The 21,691-nt window shown below is 43.4% G+C and overlaps 1 protein-coding gene across 1 annotated transcript; it reads left to right on the forward strand.

The window, feature by feature from the left end:
- The first annotated feature begins 579 nt into the window (after window positions 1-579).
- pdap1a (pdgfa associated protein 1a) lies at window positions 580-18,119 on the forward strand. Its single transcript, XM_060849435.1, has 6 exons — window positions 580-752; window positions 8,296-8,378; window positions 9,243-9,299; window positions 12,477-12,601; window positions 14,124-14,275; window positions 14,794-18,119. The coding sequence occupies exons 1-6, from the start codon at window positions 740-742 to the stop codon at window positions 14,811-14,813; spliced, it is 450 nt and encodes a 149-aa protein (XP_060705418.1). The 5' UTR covers window positions 580-739; the 3' UTR covers window positions 14,814-18,119.
- Window positions 18,120-21,691: the final 3,572 nt, after the last annotated feature.

The following is a 21,691-nucleotide window of genomic DNA, read 5'->3' on the forward strand; positions in this document are numbered from 1 at the left end:
TCGTTCCAGTTGCATAACACTCCAATGTTTTGCTATAAATTCTGTGTCTTATGATCCTGACCCACTATCTACTTGATGAAGGAGCGCCGCTCTGAAAGCTAATACTTCCAAATAAACCTGGTGTTGTGTGATTTTTAAGTTGATCATAGAGTAGGATGTTGGCACAACATTGAGGGCCGAAGGGCCTGTACCGTGCTGTACTGTTCTACGTTAACTGGCCAAAGTTCCCAGCTCAGGGCACCTTCCTTGACCATTAGATGCAGTTAAGGGAGGGTTTGACCCAACAGTTGACCCCAAAATTTAGCCAAGTATTGGGTTTGACCCCCTCCAAAGGTCAAACTCAGCCTTGCCCCATTTGGTCAAGCCCAGCACAACATTCCCGCCCAATAATATTTATCAATGGGACTTGAGTGCACGTGACCCAGGTTCCTCACCGTCGATTGGCTGAACAGCCCGCTAATCGCGTGAGGGCGCATTGAAGAGGGCAGAGCCCCGCCCCGTCCCTCTAATTGGCCGATCCGCGGGATGAGGTCACTCGACGGCTGATTGGTGGAACGGTCTGTCAGTCTCACAGCATTTCCGGTTACGGAGGAGGCCTCAGCTTCCGGTCGGATTGTCCGGGGCGAGCGCCGCTGCCGGAGGCACAGTGAGAGGGAGAGAGTGGGGAGCGCCACAGGAGGAGCCAACACCGACAGCGCCCGGGCCTTCGCCTCATCCGATCCCAGCCCCAGCCGTCGCGATGCCGCGGGGAGGTAAGAGAGAACCCCCTCGGGGCCGGTGCAGAGCTGGCGGCTCCGGATAAACCGCGGGAAGGGGTAGGCCTGAGGCCCGGGGGAGGCCATGGCAACGGCCCCCGCCTCCTCCCCATGGCAACGGCCCCCCTCCCCATGGCAACGGCCCCCGCCTCCTCCCCATGGCAACGGCCCCCCTCCCCATGGCAACGCCCCCCCACCCCACTGACCCCTCCCCATGGCAACGACTCCACCCCCATTCCACCCTACCCCCAACTGATCCCTCTCCAAGGCAACGACCCCCCCCCGCCCCGACCCTTCTCCATGGCAACGACTCCACCCCCACCCCACCCCCCAACTGACCCCTCTCCATGGCAATGACTTCTGCACCCCCCCCCCCATTAATGACAACTGCACTCCCCACACACAAGCTCTACATGACAATGACTTCCCTCTCCCCAATTGCCCCCTCACCATGGCAATGACCCCTACCCCCTAACTGACCCTTACCCCCTAACTGCCCCCTCCCCATGGCAATGACCCCTCCCTCCTAACTGCCCCCTCCCCATGGCATTGAATCCCCCTCTCCCCTCATACTATCCACTTTCTCCTCTCACCCTCAACCCCACTCCCACTCCTTGCATAATAGTGACTCCTGTCCCCATGGGGACTTGATCCCAATCCCCTCCAATATCACCATCTCTGGCAATGGGCTGATACTCATGGCAATGGAATCTCTAGACATGCAAACATTTTTCTCCCCTGCCCCTGCCATGACCCTATAGTTTGAAGTCTGCCAGGTCACAGCCTCTGTCACTGTGACATCCTGGGATGGGGATGAAGCTACACTTGAAGCTTCAGGAGGGGGTAGGGGTAAGGTCTAACTGACCACTTGTGATGTGGGGCTGGTGGGCACTTAGGGGCAAGCCCCATGGCCACCTGGATGACATGCACAGGACTTCTCTGATAATTTGGAGGTGCTGCATACAAGAACTAATGCTGTGGGTTTTGTTGTCCAAGGTGACATGAGAGCTGTGGAGTGGGCAATGTGATTGGGGTTAAGTCAATGCTGCGAACTCTGGTGGCAGTTTGGAGCTCAGTGGAACTGGTGGCAGTTGGGAGGAGGCAGAGTTGTCATGAATTTAAAAAAAACTCAGCTATAATTGAAATTCTATAAGTGAGTATTTAAGATTAAATTCTGGGAAGGAGGAGGAACTGCTGAGTTTTGGAGTAATCTATTTATGGCCATTTTTTCCTTTACCCTCAATCTCTGCACTGACTTGAGTGTAATCACATGTGGCTGCTTCTACTACTGTCCTGGCTGACATGTTACATATGCCTTTATTAACACAAACAAGTTTTATGGTGTCTGACTCATTTCTTACTCTTCCCTCCACCTCACAAAACACACATTTTAAGGAAATGATCTGTCATAGTTAATGTGTGTAATTTCTCCCAGTTGTTGGTTTTTGTTCTTTTGAATTGTTATAGTTAGGTGTCCTTAACATTCTGGTGCTTTCTCTCAAATTTAAAATGAAGTACTTAAGTCTGTGGTATGTATAAATCAGCAGTTGGAAGGGTTGTAGTAAAATGGAACCGCATCATGAGAAACTACTCAGTTTCCACTGGATCAGTTGAGTTTGTTATTGAGTTATCAACTGAGCAACTCAAAATTGTTAAAATCTGAATTTGGAAAATAAGTTCCAAAGTTAAAGTAGAGTATCCAAGTAAATAGACTTATTATTGATTTTTTTTTAAACTTAAAAAAAAACTGATTTGAATTCTGAAATGCCCGTGTACTCAATTGAATAAATAATGCTTGACACCTTGAAAATTCTTCCTATTTATTGTTGTACTGGAGGCTTTATGTTTAACATCAGTTGACTCTAGGGAAAATTTCAAGCAAACATTGAACCTTATCTGCTATAATCCAATTGTGTGACTTCATAACCTTGAGACCTAGGACTGTTTCAATTTGTACCTGATCAAAGCTAGAATTTGTGTCCTGTCAAAACATGCAAATCTGTGCTCCATGTCAACAGTTTTCATGCCAAAGTATTGTCTCTTATTGAGCTAATTTACCTGTGACTTAGACATTGCTGAAGGTTGCATTGATTGCTGTCAGGATCTTGTAAGGTGTCAACAAGAAAGTTTGTTACTTGCTGAGAGAGACAGGAAAGTTCAGTGTTCTAGAAAACTTGGGTTATTTCCTCCTTTTCAGTTTTATGTTATCTGTGCTATCAATAATCAACCTCATTTTTAGACAGTGAAAATTTTACCCATGCAGAGTCTGGCCCAGCACACACACAAACTCAGCTGTGCAGACATGTGCCCACTATAGCCCTCCTTATTTCTGTTGAACCGGTGTCATCTTACCTTGCTTTGAATCTCTGTCGCCCCTGAGCTCGGAGCTAATAGGTTCGGGGATGGCAGATCATGATGTATCCTGACACTATTTAGTGCAGCTTTCCCCTGGCACCATCAAAGTGCAGTTCTTCAGACTAGATGTTAGCTTTAGGCTTGCTTATTCCTTTCAGGTAATCATTAAAGGATCCAATGACATTGGCAGAAAACTAGGGGCAAATTCCTGGTGTTCTAGTCAGTGTTTCTCTAACCAACACTGGGAAAATTTTGATAAGCCACTTATTGGTATCACTTGTTACTTGTGGCATTTTGCTGTTTCGCTGGTTCAGAAGCAATTAAGAATTTCTTTCTCTCTCATGTTGAAGTATGAGTAGGAGAAAGATGTTCCAGAAAACTTGTTGACTAAGAGCAGGAGACCTGTAATTAAGAATGGAACAGGTACCTCGCAATGCTACATGTGACAACTGTTCTTCCATTTGTCTTCGAGTTCTACAGTCTGATCCACATGTACAGTGGTACCCTCTTATTCCCAACATCTCAGTCATTCAGATTTCAATAAAATAGGGAGTTCTGTGAAAGGGAAATCATAAATCAAAACTGGACTTCTGAGTGGCCCACCTTTGTTTAAATTTTGTCTAAGTGTAATGTAACAATTTAACTGCTGCATCTTAAAGGTAAATACAGATACACAAACTTCAAAACTATAGTGCCGCATCTGATTTCTTCTCTGCTGGGAATTGATTTTTTTTCGATTCAGCTCAGTTTATCACTTTTTTCTTTTCTCCCATCAATGCTACCTTTTGAGTCAGTGATCTTATTAAATGCTGGAACAAACTCGAGGGCTGAATGGCTTACAGCTTCTGATTTATGTATTCAGTGTTGAGCATTTGCTGATTTGGCATGCCTTCCTTAGCATTCTCTGGCTCAGATTCTGAGAAGGCACTATACTAGTCCTGCATAGATATCTTTCCATGCCCAGTTCTTGGTTTTATCTTTCAACAGGCAGCTCTTGAGGTAGATTTCCTAAACTCTTCTGTGGTTAACCAGTTTTGCTGGTCTCATTCTTTCCCAGTCCTGGAAGATATTAGATTGTCCCTTTTAGATGTGACTCTTAAGAACTCAGATTCTGAGACAGAGCCATGTTCAAGCCAAAACATGAACTCTGTTTCTCTCTTCACAGATACTGCTGAGTTTTTCTAGCAGATTTGTGTTTTGATGTCCCAATCTTCTTCCTCAAATTACTAAGAAAATTCACTTGCCTGGATGAGAACATTGATTCTTTTGTTGCATCTAGAAATTTAGCTTTCCTTTCTTTCTAACACTGAAATAGGGGGTTAATAACTAGTTGTTAACTAAGAACTCAATTAAATTGAGGAACAAACATTGGCTTCACAGGTGATTAAAGTAAGATCCTCCACATCTCACTTCACATTAGTGGGAAATGCAATAAATTAAGTGCATTCAAATTAGTAAGACTAAATTTTCACAGTCAAAAATGTTTTGGTAATCATGATTATGGGGCTTGAGTGATGTTCTAAGGGGTCACAGTTAGGTGGTTTATAAACAAATGGATATAGCCATAGATAGCTGGTAGCCCAAAATGTACAGAAGGGTTGTTGCATTTATTGAAGAACAGAATTGAGTTATTACAAAAATGACTGGCAATTATTAAATCCTTATGAAGCACTGAAGTTTTGTTGAATTGGAGTTTGTTTTGCACACTTTTTTTTGCTGTCAAGGGGTGATTTTTAAGTTCCATGTTACTTTGTGTCAGTAAGCTAAGATCACCAGATAAATATGGCTTCACTTGCCAAAGTTTGCATAGAAAATATTCTGATTTCCTCCTCTGTACAATATAATGCATTGAATATAAACTGATCGAGATGAAGCACTGTATTCTGTCTTGGGCCCCTTTATAACATGTAGTAATGAGTCTTAATATGTAACAATACATAATATACCAGACTGTAATCATATAGGTGCATTATAGAAAGACTATTTCCTAAACTATACTGCCTGATGTTGGTGAGTCTGTTCCATGTGCTTCTCAACACATGGTTCTAATATTCACATGGCTACACTTTCAGTTTCTGCCTAGCATCTGTATCTCTCAACTCTGCTCTTTAGGCCCAGTGAAGAGCAGCTCTGTGGAATCACAAGATTGTTCCAGGGTCCTGAATCCCATGCACAGCATGGATATGAAGCAACAGCAAAACACAAATTGAGATAAGTGCTTAAGAGATGGAAAATAGGAGGGGTGCTCCTTAAGATTCTATTTTCACTACATAACTGTACTCAGTTTGACTTTAACAAAAGGTATAAAAAAGAAGGCTTTTCTCTATGAAACTGCAACCCTAATGAATCTTTATCACAGCTTTCATCCCTGGTCACAAGATGTAGCCAAACTTGGACAGAGGGTTAATTCTACTCCTGCTTTGACAACACCTTTTTGTTTCTGGTTGGAGCCTTTGGCATTATACATTCCAGAGACAGATTGGCTGGAGCAGAAGGAGGCAGTACCTGACCAGCCTGGCTGGGAGTGTGTATTTGTGCAGTTTTCCATGCTAATCTGTCACCTTTTTTGTCACTTCTAAAGTGCCAGGATAACTATCCAAAACTTGCCAACAAGGTAAACTTTCAAAGATAGTGGTCAGAAAGGCCACGGGGGAGGGGTTTAGAATGAGCCAATGCATTTGACAGCATGGTTGTCAACCCCAGAGTTTGAATTGGTGGGAATACAGGGAAAGAAATAGTTTGGAGAATATCGTAGGTGGAGAGGATATTATAGAGGAACCACTTAATCACAACAGGAGGATTAAGCACTTGTGCTGGGGAGGCAGGAGCTCATGTGGTTAAGCAACGGGTGAAAGTGCATTCTTTAATATCGACATTGGCACTGGAGGGAGTGCAGAGGAGGTTCACTAGACTGATCCCAGAGCAGAGGGAATTGCCCTATGAGAAGAGATTAAATAGTGGTATGAGATTCTTTGGAATTTAGAAAAATGGAGGGAAGATATTATAGAAGCAAAAATCGTGCAGGGAATAGATAAGATAGTAGCAGGGAGGTTGTTTCCACTTGTGGGTGGAACTAGAATGATGGGGCATAGCCTCAAAATAAGAGGGTGGGGGGGTGGGGGGTGGGGAGAGGAGCAAGTTTAGGACTGAGTTGAGGAGGAAATTCTTCACCCAAAGGGTTATGAATCTGTGGAATTCCCTGCTCAGTGAAACAGTTGAGGCTACCTTATTGAATGTTTGGAAGGCAAAGATTTTTGAACAGTAATGGAATTGAGCATTATGGTGAATGGCTGGGTAAGTGGAGCTGAATCCACAAAAAGGTCAGCCATGATCTTATTGACTGGCGAGCAGGATCGATGGGCCAGATGGCCGCCTCCTGCTCCTAGTTCTTTCACTCCTACGTTAAATGTTTCATTTGAGTTAGTGATTGAGACTGAGAGTCTACTTATAGGATGGGATTTCTACTAATGTTAGGAAAAACCACCCTTACTTGCAGTTCTGAATCAAAACCATTACTGTAAGATTGCAAGAAAAGGTTTTTGACATAACCATGGTGACATCACTAATACAGTGATTGCTGTTTCTGGAATTCAGCTCCAAGCGATGGACTTATGGAACCAGTCTTTAAAGATTGTCATCCTGTAACCTCCATGGTGAGCCAAATGATAATTTCACAAAATGGAGATTAAACATAGAATAGAACCATAGAATCGAAACAGACCGTTTGGCTTAACAAGTCCACACTCTTTCTGAAGAGTATCCCACCTAGACCCATTCCCCTGCCCTATAATCCTACGTTTCCCATAACTAATGGACCTAAGTTGTTGGTTTTCTTCTTTCTGTTCATATAAGGGTTGTTAGAGAATGCGGGCTGTATCAAGGCTTCCAACCTGGCAATATTGTTACTGAATCCCTATATCAGTGATACAGCCTTTATATACTTCATGTAGAGTGGTTGTGATAAAATGCTGTGTTTTTTTTCTTTGTAATTTAGAATTTTGTCTTTCAAACTTGTTGCAAATATCCCAATTGGAGAGTGTTTCTGTCAACACTTCTTTGAGATAAAATTGCCCTTGAGTTTTTTATATATTGATTTCTGACATTTACCCAGTTGTTGTTTTAAATTTATGCAGTGGATTATATATCTGGGAAGTCATAAGAAGAAACAACAACTTGCATGCATATCACACCCATTTATATACCACCTTTCAGACTGTAGGATTTGCAGCTGGATAAATGCCTTTTGAAATGACTACAGCATAGGAATTCCAGCCACAGTAGGGCTCCGCAAGTCTTGATTGAGATATACATGTTGACCAGGACTCTAGGCAAACCCCTGTGCTTCTCTTACTGTGGCAACGGCATCTTTTGCATCTATCTGAGAGAAATGAGGCCTCTACACAGTGACTCTTCAGAAAGACAATGCTGCATTTCCTCAATTCTGGCACTGGAAGTCTTCATCTGAATTTTATGCTCATTGTTCCCGAGTGAGAACGTTATTTTTGACTTGCAGATTATTATACTACAGCAGTTGTGAACATAATAATTGAGAAGATCTGATTAGCAGTTTATCTCCGCTTTAAGCTGACACTAAACAGTGATATAAATTGAGGCAGGAAGATGCACTGAAGTTTCTGGAGCTTGTTTGAGCCTGGATGGAGGCCAAAGCTGGCTCGCTCCTTGGATTTACTTTAAATGTTTACAAGGGAGAGGATTATTCCTGCTGTCTGATTTTAGATGTGAAACATTTTGGATACTGTCCTGCACATTCCTGTAAGGGGCTACTTGCACCAGTCTCTAGAACAAAATGATTAAATATATGATTTCAGCAAGTAAATATTTAGAAGACAAAAAGACTTTTCTGTACTTTGATGTAACCTCAGGACATCAAGTACTTTCCAGCTATTGTTGTGGTACAGTTGTAATTTAGGGAGAAAATAAACATGTAATTGTCATTAAAAAAAAGATAAACTTGCAATTATGGCAAGGGTTCAATTTGTGGTAAATCTGGAAAAGCCATTTTATTTAACAACATGACTGAATATTGTGCAATTCTTATACATTCTGAAATTGCTGTTTTAAAACCCAAGCTCTGAATTTGCAGAATTCAAACTTCGACTGCACACTGTCCTATCTGCTTGTTCGCAGCTTCTAATGGGAACATGTTTTACTTCCTGTCCTGCAGGTAAACGAGGACACAAAGGGAGGGCGAAGCAGTTCACAAACCCAGATGAGATTGATGCGCAGATGAAAGCTGAGAAAGAAAAGGCAAGTGTCTGGCACTCCATAAATGAAATGGTAATCTGCAGGGCATTTCTGCCCACTGGGTACTTCGAATGTTGGAAACACTGAAAACTTGCAGCTCTAGCAACTTGCATTTATAAAACCTTTTAATATGGTAGATCATCTCAAAACTTCTGACAACTTCTCACCAAGTAATTTGAGGCCAAGCCTAGTGAAATATTAGGTCAGTGACTGACGCAATGGGGAAGGTTTTCAGGAAAAGAAGGCATGAGTAACAGAGCTTTTCCTGGTTAAAATGTTTTCAGTTAGTGACTTGTGACTCGAGGACCTTTTGCAACGCATCATGAGCATTCCTTTGTTGAGACTCAAACTGAGTTCAAATTTTGCCTTTGGGAACAAAGAGGTAGTGCCCTGTGTTATGGAGATATTGGTCTTTTGCTTCTAGAATGTAAACTCCCCTGTATGGGGATGTTGTGCAGTTGGTTGAGGGACAATTTGCTACAACACCCATCTATTCAACTAGCAAATTACTAGAGGGAGACAAGATGGTTTATTCTGCATCAGAGCTCCATATGACCCAAGTATTTTAGGCAAAGCACACAGTCTTCTGTTCATTAGCTTGAATTAAAGCCAAACAATTTTGCAATGTGTTAATGTGGGCATTGCAAAGCTAGTCATAAGCAGCAACTTAACACAAAAGAGAATGTAAAATTAATACACAAGGTGGTGTGTTGATTGTAGGGTAGTGTACAACTGATGTTTACAGAGGTTGGAGCAAGTAAAGAACTTAATTTTCTCATGCCCTTTACCTCCTTCCTCCCAATTCTGGATGATAGATTTAACCAAGGATTTCTCTCTGTTCCTCTCCCATTTTTTTTAAACCAATAGGCAAGAGACCAGCCTGAAAATGAAAGTGATTCTGACAGCAGTGAAGATGATTTGGAGGTGAGTGCCCTTGATTCTGAAAGAGGCCATTGCTGTTCTTTTTGCTGTAAGTAGCCAGGTTCTTATTACCCTGACAGATGCTAGCCATTTACTCTTAGCAGCATCACCTTTGGTGAGCTGTTAGCACTTATGTAATCCCTTTCTTGCTTCAGAACTGTTGAGTTATGTTTTCTACAGTCAGTTTCTCTACAGCCATTTTCCCCACCCTGTAACTCCAGGACATTTTAGTAGTGCAGAGTTTCCAGCATCCTCCAGCAGGCTGCTGAGTCAGCACTGTTCTTTGTCTCTGAGCCTGAGTGGTTGCTCTTTCTAGATTATCCTCTTGTGCATAACTCCTTTGATTATTGGTCCTTTCCTCAAAGGGCAGTTCCTAGCAGTGGTTATGAGAGCAGGCACTTTAGCCTGCATTATTGCACTGTGCCTCTTGTCCCACTTGTTACTGTACATTGAAACATACTCTAATGTTAAGTTGGTGGCTGACTGACCACATAGAGTACGTGTGTTCGGAGATGGGTCTCTGTAGAAACGCACAATGCGATCTGGCATTAATGGCTGGGCAAACCACATCTCCAGCTAGAACGTTGGTTAGACCCTACATGGCAACGTTTCCCTCCCCAACGATGAAGGATTTCCTCACTCAGTTTCTAGGGGCCCTGGTTCTCCTGTTCCTACTTAAAGCACGTGCTGTTTAATTTTTATGGGGCTCTATTGTTTATTTGGCAATACATGGAAATGGGAGTAGGCTTTTCCATCCCTTTAAGCCTATTCCACCGTTCAATGAGATCTAGGCTAATCTTTGGCCCAACTCCTACCTTTGGCCCATATCGTTTTTTAACCTTGCTTAACAAAAAAAAAAGCAGATTTAAAATTAACACACACAGCTGTTTGTTCCAAACCTCTGCCAATCTTTGTATACAGAAATGCTCCATAACAGCTCTCCTGAACGGTCTGGCCCTAATTCTTACATGACGCCCTGAGTTCTAGAATTCCAACCAGTGGAAATAATTTCTTTACTTATCCTGTCTTTTCTTGTAAATATCTTGAAGACTTTGATCAAATCACCCCTGAACCTTCTACATTCTGCTGAAAATGTGCATGGTTTATACAGTCTGTCCTCAGACTTAACCCTGGAAGTCCAGGTGCCAATCTTGTAAACCCACACTGTACTTCATCCAAGGCCAGTATACCCTTCCTAAGGTGTATTGCCCAGTCTGCTCTCAGTAGTATAAGTGAGACCTAACCAGAACTTTAGATCTCTGCAGCATAACGTCTGTGTCCTTGTAGTACGCCTCCTGCTCCCTTGTGTAATTTCCTTGCCCCAGGAAGCACCAAAGAGGAAAAGGTGTAGTGACCATAGAACATTCCAGCAGGGTACAGGTCCTTCGGCCTGCAATGTTGCCCTGACCTGTGAAACCAATCTGAAACCCCCTTTAACCTACACTATTCCATTTTCATTCACATGCCTATCCAATGATCATTTAAATGCCCTTTAAAGTTGGCAAGTCTAATACTGTTTCAGGCAGTGCATTCCACGTCCCTACTACTGAGTAACTACCTCTGACATTTGACCTATACCTATCAGCCCTCAATTTATAGCTATGCCCCCTCATGCTAGCCATCACCATCAGAGGGAAAGGCTCTCACTGTCCACCCTATCTAACCCTCTGATTATTTTATGTCTCAATTAAGTCACCTCTCAACCACCACCTCGCCAATAAAAGCAGCCTCAACTCCCTCAGTCTTTCCTTTAAGACTATCCCTCCATATCAGGCAACATCACAGTAAGTTTCCTCTGAACCCTTTCGAAAGCTTCCACATCCTTCATATAATGCGGTGACCAGAACTGTAAGCACTATTCCAACTATACGGCCGCACTGGAGTTTTGTAAAGCTGCAGCATGACCTCGTGTTTCCAAAACTCAATCCCTGTACTAATGAAAGCTAACACACCATATGCCTTCTTACTAGCCTTATCAACCTGGGTGGCAACTTTCAGGGATTTGTGTACATGGACACCGTGATCTCTTTGCTCATCTACACCACCAAGAATCTTACTGTTAGCCCAGTACTCTGCATTGCTATTACTCCTTCCAAAGTGAATCCCTCGCACTTTTCCACACTAAACTCATCTGTCATTTCTCAACCCAACTCTACAAATTATCTATGTCCCTCTGTATAACCTACAACATCTATTGTCATTATCCACAACTCTACTGCAAATTTACTAACCCAAACTTCTACATCCTCATCCAGATCATTTATAAAAATAACAAACAGTGGACCCAAAACAGATCCTTGTGGTACCCCACTAGTAACTGAACTCCATGATGAACATTACCTATCAACCACCATCCTCTATCTTCTTTCAGCTGGCCAATTTCTGATTCAAACTGCTCAATTACTCTCAACCCCATGCCACCATATTTTGTACAATGGCCTACAGTGGGAAAACTAGAATGGCTTCTCAATCTAAAATCAATGAAGGCCAGGCGGCCAGTGCAGTACATCTGCAAGAAGCCATTGATGGAGAGATGATTACACTCTGCCTACCTGTAACCTTGAATTACAGGTTCAAGTCCTGTAATTTTCTGTTTTGGTATTGCTGGTACAGCAAGTGATCACTATGTGCAGGTGTTTGTACTCTACATATCTCCTCAACCTAGCAGCTGATGTTACAGTTCCCTTTTTCCCTCCTGTTTCTCTCGTTTCACCCTCAAGGTATGACTACTCCATCTGGTAGTGAGTTTCATGTCCTACCCAATTAGCATGTAAACTTCGTCTTGTTGGTGTGGTATTAGTATTGAGCTGAAACTCTGCAGGCTTGTCTGAGTGCCCTAGTGCTGGGTTTGTGATCATTTCTTTACCATAGGTTAATAAAAGTCATCCTGATTTTGCCTACCATGTAATGTTTGAAGGACCCACTGCGGACATCAGGGAAGCAGAAGAGCTCAAATAGCCACTTGTTACTCACCACTCTGTCACTTGCAGTTAATCAGCATCCAAACAAAAGGCCAGATGAACACTTTGCGTGCAGGCAGTGTTTTATCGTTCCATGTACTGTGGATGTTTCTTGTCAGTTTTTTTGTTTGTTTGGGAGAAAATGTTTGGTTTGTTTGAGATGGGCTTGATGAAGGGATCATTCTTGGTGGGATTGAATCATTGTCTTCTCTTGTTGCAGCCCAAGAAGAAAGGAGTGGAAGGTTTAATAGAAATTCAGAACCCAAACCGTGTGGTGCAGAAGAACAAGAAAATTACTGCTTTGGATCTCAATCCCCCAAACCGTGAGCTCAGCAGGAGAGAAAGGTAGGGAAAAGATTGGGTTCTCCTTTCACATTTGAAACCTGTAATCTTGAAGTCTCTCATAGCCAGCCTACTCTCCATCAGCAAATACATCTGTACAATATGTTCACCAAAAACACATGCTGCTGTCATTTGCTCCATCCTTCTCCTTGTCCACACTATCTTCAGACTGTAGAATTCCTCCAGCGCACGAGGTAGCCATTCGGCCCATCGAATCTTCCGAACAGCATCCCATCCAGACGCTGTCTGTAACCCCTCATCTGCCCTGGCAATCCACCTAGTGTACACATCCCTGGACGCTATGGACAATTTTAGCATGACGAATTCACCTTACCTGCACGTGTTTGGACTGTGGGAGAAACCAGCACACCCAGAGGAAGCCCCCACCAACCTGGGCAGGGCGTGCAAACTCCACATGATCGCCCATGGTTAGAATTGAGCCCATGTCCCTAGCCCTGTGAGGTAGCACTGCTAGCCACCGCACTGCCTGCAATTAATTTTCAGCCTTTAACGTTCTGTTGGCTGGGTTTATCTAGTTTCTGAAAGTGTCGACTGTTTCCCCTCTCCACCTTAGTCTGCCTGCCTTTGCAGCATTTCTTTATACCAATGGAGGAGACAGTAACACAATGGTAATATAACTGTAATCGGGAGCCCAGACCTGGTTCATTTTAAGCTAAGCGGGTGGTGCGTTCGATATTCAGTGAGTAAATCTGGAATCCCTAACAACTGTTATTAATTGTGATTTTTAAAAACACACCTGGTTCACTAATTTTCATTCGATGGAATGAAATTTACTGCTTTTACCTGGTCTTATCTATAAATGACTCTTGTGAGATGCTCATTTCATGGGCAGCAAATGCTAGCCTTGCCAGCGAATCCCATAAAACAATTAAAATCTTAGCAGCAAATCGCATCTAGAAGCGGCAACGCTTTCCTGTCTTTTACTTTCTGTGAACTTCAGCTTGTCCAAAACAGCCCATGTCCCACTGCATGCCCATCCTCCCTTATCCATTGTCAAGTATTTCCTGTCATTGCAACTCAGTCCTCTGCATCTTGAAGCAGAGCTCCCTCTTGTTTTCACTCCATATATATCAGGATAGGCCTTTCTCCAAAGAAAAGGTGCAGGAATGCATCTCCTCTACAGCTTGCTATGATGTGAGCCCAGTATTTGTTTGTTCAGTTCCCAAGCCAGCTGCTTTACAGTCGAGTAATAAAAATTTAAATGCGCTCTCGGGTTAAAACTATTCAAGATATCAGAGCATCGCATATATTTGAGTTTGATCTGCATAGTTTTAACAGAGCTCAAGGGCAGATCGGAAAGTGGAGTTGAGGCTATAATCAGAGCAGCTGTGATTTTCATCAAATGCTAGAACATGCTTGAGGTACCGAATGGCCACTGCTTCTCACTTTTGCATTGTTCTTCAGCAGAGAGCAGTGGAGGATGGATCATTGAATATGTTACTCACTAATATAAATTTTATTTCGCTACTTGTGGTGTTTTCTCAACCTCCTGAACGCATCTCAGGGAAGAGATAGAGAAACAGCAGGCCCGGGAGAGGTATATGAAACTCCACTTGGAGGGGAAGACTGAACAGGCGCGTGCTGACCTGGCACGGCTCGCCATCATCCGGAAACAGCGGGAAGACGCAGCCAAGAAGCGGGAGAGTGAGAAGAAAGGTCAGTGACGAGTTTGATTTTTAACGAGCGCTTGTTAAGAGTGCCAGACTGGAGTTTGATCTGGGTTGCTGGGGCTGGAAATTGGCCAGGTTACAGGGCTGGGATGAGCTGCTTATAAGGAATTGTGGGGTGAGAGAGAGGGCGGGCAGACAGACAGTCATTTGGCGATGATACCTGTTTAATCACTGTAAACAAAAGACGTGATCACTGTTGGAAACACATCTTCGTGTAATATTCCCATCGGGACCTCGATCTCCTTCGGATAATCCAATTTTCGGATAATTGGTATTCGGATAATCGCGTTTCCTCTGTACACGCCGCAGAAGCGGTGCATGTAGATCACAAATCTGTGACTGATGTCTTGGTAGAATTTTCTGGGGGTCAGAGTGAAGAGAGCAAATTTTAAAATGGCATAAAACGAAGATATTCAGTTTGTGAAACAATGAGTATAATTGCATGGCATGCACATGGATAAAGCTTTATTTTGCTTCCTATTTTTCTTGTCTCCCCAACTTCAGGAAAGGAAGCCAAGGCCTAGCACCAGATCTGCCCGACAGATTCATCTGGTAACTTGGAAGGGGCAGGCTGGGGCAGTCAGACTGTCTGCTCCCACACAGCTCATCTCCTCTGCCCATCACAAAACAAAACAAAACAAAAACCCCACAAAAAAAAACTCCCCATCACACCACATGCTGCAGCTGGGCCCAGCCAGAGGGAAGCCTGCATTGTTTGAATTGTTGTTCTTCCAATAACCGTGAATAAACAGGTGTTGTTTCAAAATAAAACAAATCCAGCCATGTGCTTGTAGAAGCACCGTGGGCATTCTGTCAAATGGAAGACTGAAAGACTTGTTCAAAGGAAGTGCCATGGTCTGTCGGGCACTGAAACAGTTACGGTTGTAAAAAGTAGAGTGACTTCGGGTGCTTAGGTCCCACCAGCCACAGGTCTGTAACGAGCTGCAAGTTCACTGCCTTTCCATCTCATTGGTGGCTTTCTTACATTTATCAATCCTGGCACCAGGCTAGCCTGGGTTATATTTCTGGGGCCAGGTGTAGGTGGGATTTTCACCCAAAGATTAACCTCTGCTGTCATTGTCCATCTGTGGCTGATATCTTTGACAAAAGTTGTGTGAGTATATCGTTTCATAGAGGGTTGGGGAGGGGTTTTAAATGATTGGCTTCGCTGTTTAGACTTCGGAATGTTGTTTGGCATAAATAGGCTGCAAAGCTCTTTCAAGGGTGTGGTTTTGTTTTATTTTTGGGGGGGGGGGGGGGTGCTGGTTGGAAGGGTGAATTAATAGCACTGTCCATATGCTGAATTTGCATTCTCTACCTTCATTTTGATCTCCTGTTATCATTATTTTCTAACTTGAGTCTGGGTGTTTCATTTTCTCCTTCTCTGTGAAATTACTGCCATGCCAATATATTTGCAAGCTTCATTGGTTGGTGCTATGAGCCAGGTAAAATAAGGAATCTCTTCTGGTGTGAGATCAGGGACTGTTGTTATGCAGTATAAATCTGACATAGTTGGAAACGACAATTAACTTCTTTATTTTCCCCTTTGGGCAGGTTATGAATTGTATCTAACTGCTATATCTGCATCCCCTGTTTTGTTTATTTCATGCTGTTGCTTTTGGGGTTTGGTTGAATGGATAATTCTCCTGAAAAGGAGATCACAAGTGCTGGAAAACAAAACCATAAACAGCATTCTGAACTAAAAGTCCTAGCTTCCTTCCTGGGCTTGGTTGCTAGTGTGAGCTGGTGGAACTGGGTGGTGTTGCCGGTTGTGAGGAGGTGGAAATGTTAGATTTTTTGAGCTGCTTGTATGCTGTAGGATCCCACTCCTGTTTGCTCTTCAGTGGTTGCTGCTGGCAAATCCACGCACAGTGGTGGGTGGACTGGTTACTCCGCACTGCTCCTGGAGGTCAACTTGCCTGTAACATTTTGAGGTGGTTGATCTGCAGAAGGAAGGTGGGGATCTCTGAGTGAGAAGCTGCTGCCTGTAAGCCCAGTAAGGTGACTGGAGTTTGGGGCAAGTAGACTCATCCAGAGGACAGTGGACTCGAGTTGTCAACAGCTGATGTCTGAGTTTCCAAGGACTGGTATCGAGAAATATTTCTCTTGTTTTGTCTACACTCACTGGCATTTTTGTGCCTAAGAGCTGTCCAGATGATGTCAGAAGGACAAATACCCACCAAAAAGATGGAGTAGCAGAAAGAGAAAGGTTGGTGTTTTGCCCTTTCTCCTTCAGGCAATGATTCAATCTCTAGATTTGCAGCAGTTTTGGGCTTTGGTCTCTGGGCCCCCTTAAAATGTTAACAATCAGCAAATCCCGCAATCGCCTCTGCTTGGTGAAACCCGCTAGCTGAAACCAAACTGTAACACAGGGTGACACTATCACTCATTGTTTTACAAGAAGAATTCTCTCCTGTTTGATGGGATGTTGTTTATTTTGACATGAATGGTTCTGGATCTGTAATTTTGACCAGTCTTTCTGTGAAGCCATGCATTTAAGAAGCAAAGCAGCCCAAGTGAAATTTGCTGTATCTCAGACAATCTCTCATAACCCCACTTCCCTAGTTTGATGGGGCCATTGTCTTGCTAAAGCACTGCTGGTGCCACTCCAGGTCTCTGCAGTACCTCGGACAAGATCACTTTGTGATCCAGCTGTGCTCACAACACAATTTAGGGCCCATAGTTCACTATACCATTTCCTCTCTACCTGTAGTACTTTAGTCAGTGCCTGCTGAATCGTGTGCCTTCTAAACATTTATGCTACAGCCAACTTATCACCTCCACCTTTGGGCTCCCGAGTAAGGGATTTGCAGTGAAAAGATATTAGTCACCATTACCATTTCAGAACACAAAATCCCTCAGACTTATTCTCCATTCTGTACAGTTGCTTTAATCCATGGCTTCCTAGACATGCAGTTACATTCTCCATTATCCGCACGTGGTATGTGTTATCTGTAATGTTTTGCGGATTTATAACAGTACTCCTAAGGCAAGACTTAAATTTGAAACAGCCCTTGCTAAAGTTCAAGTGACAATCCATCACAGTACAACCATCCTCCTGTCGACTTTATTCAGGTGTGGTCAAATTCTCCTGATGTCTGACCTACCATTTTGCCCACTGTGTTCCTCCAGATTTCTAACAAATGCATTGTCAAATTGCAGAAATGCACGTTACACTATGATGATTGTTGGCAGCATTATAGTACAGCAGATGGTTTCTCAAGCACACAATTTAGGCTTGATTAAAATATTCCCATTGGCTCAAGAATGATCAAAGCCATTCTGCTAGACTAATGTTTGTGATTTCAGCTGACTACAGCTGGTGATCTGAAACATTGGTGTAACCAGCTGCAGAGTGTCTCGATCCTACCTGCTTACATCCCACGAAGCATCATGCTGCTTTCTGCCAGACTAAATCAGATGGAAAAACTGTGACTTGTAAACAGGACGGAACTTACCTTGAGCTCCTCTGTTTGGGCCATAACAGGAGATGGGTTTTCTGTCTCGGTTTTATTCAAACTGACATCCCTTTTTTCCACTTTTCTTTTATAAGTGGTCGTTTTGTTAACCAGCTCCATTCTGCAGTTGGGCACCCACTCTTTCGTGCTGTAGTTTGTTTCGTGGGAGCTGTCACCTGTCTGGAGTATTCTCCACAGAAGCTTGGAGATGGAGTTAATGAACTGTCAAGGGCTTTAAGCCTATACTGTGGGCTTCTGTTCAAAAGCATCTGGGCTGAAACCCCTCTGCAATCTAATGTTGCGACATAATCACAGGGTTGAAGAATGCTTTTTTTTAATTTAAATTGAAATTAAACCTCTGAAAGAAACTGACTTCAGCTTGTCTGTGTTTTTTTTTAATTAAAATAAGACAGATCTCATTCATACATCTGTCCTTGACACATCAAGACATGCCTATTCTGATTCCATATTGGCTGGCCTTTCCTTTTCACTCTCTGTAAAACTTTCATCCATGTGGCTCAGTGGTTAGCACTGCTGCCTCACCGCACCAGACACCTGGGTCAATTCCCGCCTCTGGTGACTCTGTGTGGAGTTTGCACGTTCTCCCCGTGTCTCTGCGGGCTTCTTCAGGGTGCTCCGGTTTCCTCCCACAGTCCTAATATGTGCAGGTTAGGTGAATTGGCCATGCTAAATTGCCCGTAGTGTTCGGTGAAGAGGTAAATGTAGAGGAATGAGTCTCAGTGGGTTGCGCTTCAGCGGGTGGTTGTGGACTTGTTGGGCCGAAGGGCCTGTTACCACATTGTAAGTAATTAACAATTTTTCCTAATTCACTTTCTGTCCCACACACCTTGTGCATTTGATGACTAATGGGCTCTGGCCTGGCAATACTTGACTACACTTATGTCCTTTTACATTTATGTTCACCTCCTTCCATGTCTTGGATCTTCCCCGTCCCTGTAGTCTCCTGGAGTGCTACAACCCTCTAGGATGTCTGGAGTCTAGTACATCTCGTTTCCTTGGTTCCCTATTCATGGCTATACCTTTAGCTGCCCGCGCTCTAAGCTGTGTTTACCTCCTGAAATCTTTTTTCTATTTCTAACATTCTTTAAACCTTACTTCTGGCCAAGCTTTCCTATCTCCGCTGATATCTGTCATTCCCTATTGGGTTTTAATGTTCCAAGGATGTTTTACTACGTTCGATTTGCGGTGTAAAGCTAACCTGTGGAATATGTGACTTGTGCTGATACCTGCTGCTGAATGGAGAGGAGGGTGGAACCATTGTGATGGAAGGGGGTACGAAAGTATAATTGGGGCCTGGGAATCGGGTGAAGTGAACAAGAAACAGATTCTGGCTTAATGATAGGAATGAGGGAGGGGATCCAGGTCAATGAATGATGGAGGGAGTCTGAGTGAACAGTGGGGAAGGGGTTCCTGAATGGGTTAGTGACTCAATCTGGGTTGTTGAGTGGATGGGACTGAAGCCTGCATCCACTATTTCTTTGTTGAAAATTATCAAGTGAAAGGAAACACAAAATAGGAGAAAGACTAGTCCATTTGTCTCTCCAAGTCTGTTCAAAGACTGAACAACCCTGCTCAGAAAGAATCTCACTAGCCAAGTGTGGAGCTCAGCAGCTGCAAAAGATGGCTTTTGTTCAACTTCCAGTTGGAGATGTGTTGATTCATCACAATCAGTAGGCAGATTGGCCTGGTCATGATTGTGCATTAAGCCTATTCACTAGCTGTTAGGACGCTTACCCTCAGTTGATTCCTAGTTTTAAAAAAAGCCCCTAAAAGTATGTTTGAGCGCCAGGATGGACTGTCAGCAGATATGGTCTGAGCTTATCTATTCAGATTGTCATGTGAGCTTTAAGACACGCAAAGGAGCTGGTAATGTTGCATCCCATGTAGTTTTGTTTGTGAGCGATATGTATTTACAATTGTAAAATTGTCCTATGTCAACAAAATGAGAACAGGCTAGAACATAGGCAGGCTGTCTCTATATCAGCTGCAAACAAGCCTTTTGATGTTTCCTGAATTGCAAAATTACACAGCATTCTCCACCAGGAATCTAAGGCTAATCTTGTTTTTGTAAAAAATAAACATTCTCACAATAGTCTAGTGCAAAGGTCCACAAAGAATCATGGGCATCTCTCTTTGAGAGATATTGGTTATGTACAGCTTGATAGCAAGCACTCCAGGGGCCACAGTCTTTTCCCTAGGCTGGGGGGGGGGGGGGGGGGGAGTTCCAAACTAGAGGGCATATTTTAAGGTGAGAAGAAAGATTTTAAAAGGGACCCGAGGAGTAATATTTTCACACAGAGGGTGGTTCATTTGTGGGATGAACTGCCAGAGGACCTGGTCGATGTGGGTACAGGTGCTATTTTAAGAAATGTTTGAACAGGTATATGAATAGCGCTGAAAATGTGTTGCTGGAAAAGCGCAGCAGGTCAGGCAGCATCCAAGGAGCAGGAGAGTCGACGTTTCGGGCATGACCATTCCTGAAGAAGGGCTCATGCCCGAAACGTCGACTCTCCTGCTCCTTGGATGCTGCCTGACCTGCTGTGCTTTTCCAGCTCTGATCTCCAGCATCTGCAGTCCTCACTTTCTCCAGGTATATGATTAGTAAAGGTTAGAGTGGAATGGTTTGAATGCAAACAAATGGGACTGGTTTGGGACACTTGGTTGGCATGGACAGGTTGGACCAAAGGCCCTTTTTTTATGCTGTGTGACTCTTGAGAGTAGGGTGAGATGACAATGCATGTCTCCATAACCTACAGCATGGGGATTGGACCTGCACTGATGTGCCTCAACACCCCCTACTCTCATAATACCAAAATGTCAATATTGACTTTAGGTTGACCCTTGAAGTGCTATACTAAGGGAATGTTAAATGTTGGAGGTGCTGTCCCACAAATATATTTAAACCATAAAGCTTTGCCTTGCCTGTTCAACCTAAACCTAAAATATTGCACCGCATTATTTTAAAGGGCAAGAGCATTCCGTCACTGGTATCCTGACCTAAATCCACCTGAAAGCAATTTGTCTGGTTATTCTAAAAAGTAGCAGAGACTCCTATGTGCAAGGAGGTTGCAACTTTTGTTACATGACCGCATTGACAACTATAAAATGTAAAGTGCTTTGGAGTGTCCCAAATTGTGCTTGTGGAGATGCACTTGCTAAAAGCATCTTTCCTGCACACTACCATTCTGCGCCAGGTGTCAGCCCAGGTTAGTATTACTAATGGGTATGACAACTCTCATAATTGGTTAAGGTGTTGCTTTAATCCAGGCATTGAGGTTTCAAAGCTGTTAGTCCAGCTATGTATCCCTGGAACAGTTGGGACTTGAACTCTGGCTTCCAGGATCAGACGTGGGGTTTGAAATGAGTGTAGGCAGTCAAATATTTTTAAAAGTGTGGTGCTGGAAAAACAGCAGGTCAGGTAGCATTCGAGGAGCAGGAGAATCGACGTTTTGAGCAAGGATCCTTCCTGATGAAGGGCTCTTGCCCGAACTGTTGATTCTCCTGCTTCTCTGCTGCCTGACCACCTGTGCTTTTCCAGCACCACACACTCGACTCTGATCTCCAGCATCTGAAGTCCTCACTTTCTCCTTGGCAAAAATATTTGACTATCAGTATGGACTGATGAAACTGCAGTGCAAATACTACACACTAGAGGGTACTCGTGGCTTAGAATTACTGTGATCTGTAGACTCAGAACAATACAACTTGCCAACAACTAGAGAGTCACATAGCACCGAAACAGACCCTTTGATCTAATTTGTCCAGGTCGACTAGCTATCTTAAATAAATCTAGTCCCATTTGCAAGCATTTGGTCCATAACCCTCTAAACCCTTCATATATCCATCCTTTTAAATATAATTGCATCCCATCCTCCACTACTACTGAGACAAAAAGCTACTTCTGGCAGCTCATTCCATGCACA

The sequence above is a fragment of the Hemiscyllium ocellatum genome, chromosome 33, assembly GCF_020745735.1.
Source record: "Hemiscyllium ocellatum isolate sHemOce1 chromosome 33, sHemOce1.pat.X.cur, whole genome shotgun sequence".
In the NCBI taxonomy this organism is placed as follows: Eukaryota; Metazoa; Chordata; class Chondrichthyes; order Orectolobiformes; family Hemiscylliidae; genus Hemiscyllium; species Hemiscyllium ocellatum.

What these genes read in the sequence shown, in the direction of transcription:
- pdap1a (XM_060849435.1), top strand. An exon ending in GAGCTCAGCAGGAGAGAAAG is followed by an intron (nt 12,602 to 14,123) that starts GTAGGGAAAAGA and finishes AACGCATCTCAG; the next exon opens with GGAAGAGATAGAGAAACAGC. An exon ending in GCGGGAGAGTGAGAAGAAAG is followed by an intron (nt 14,276 to 14,793) that starts GTCAGTGACGAG and finishes CCCCAACTTCAG; the next exon opens with GAAAGGAAGCCAAGGCCTAG.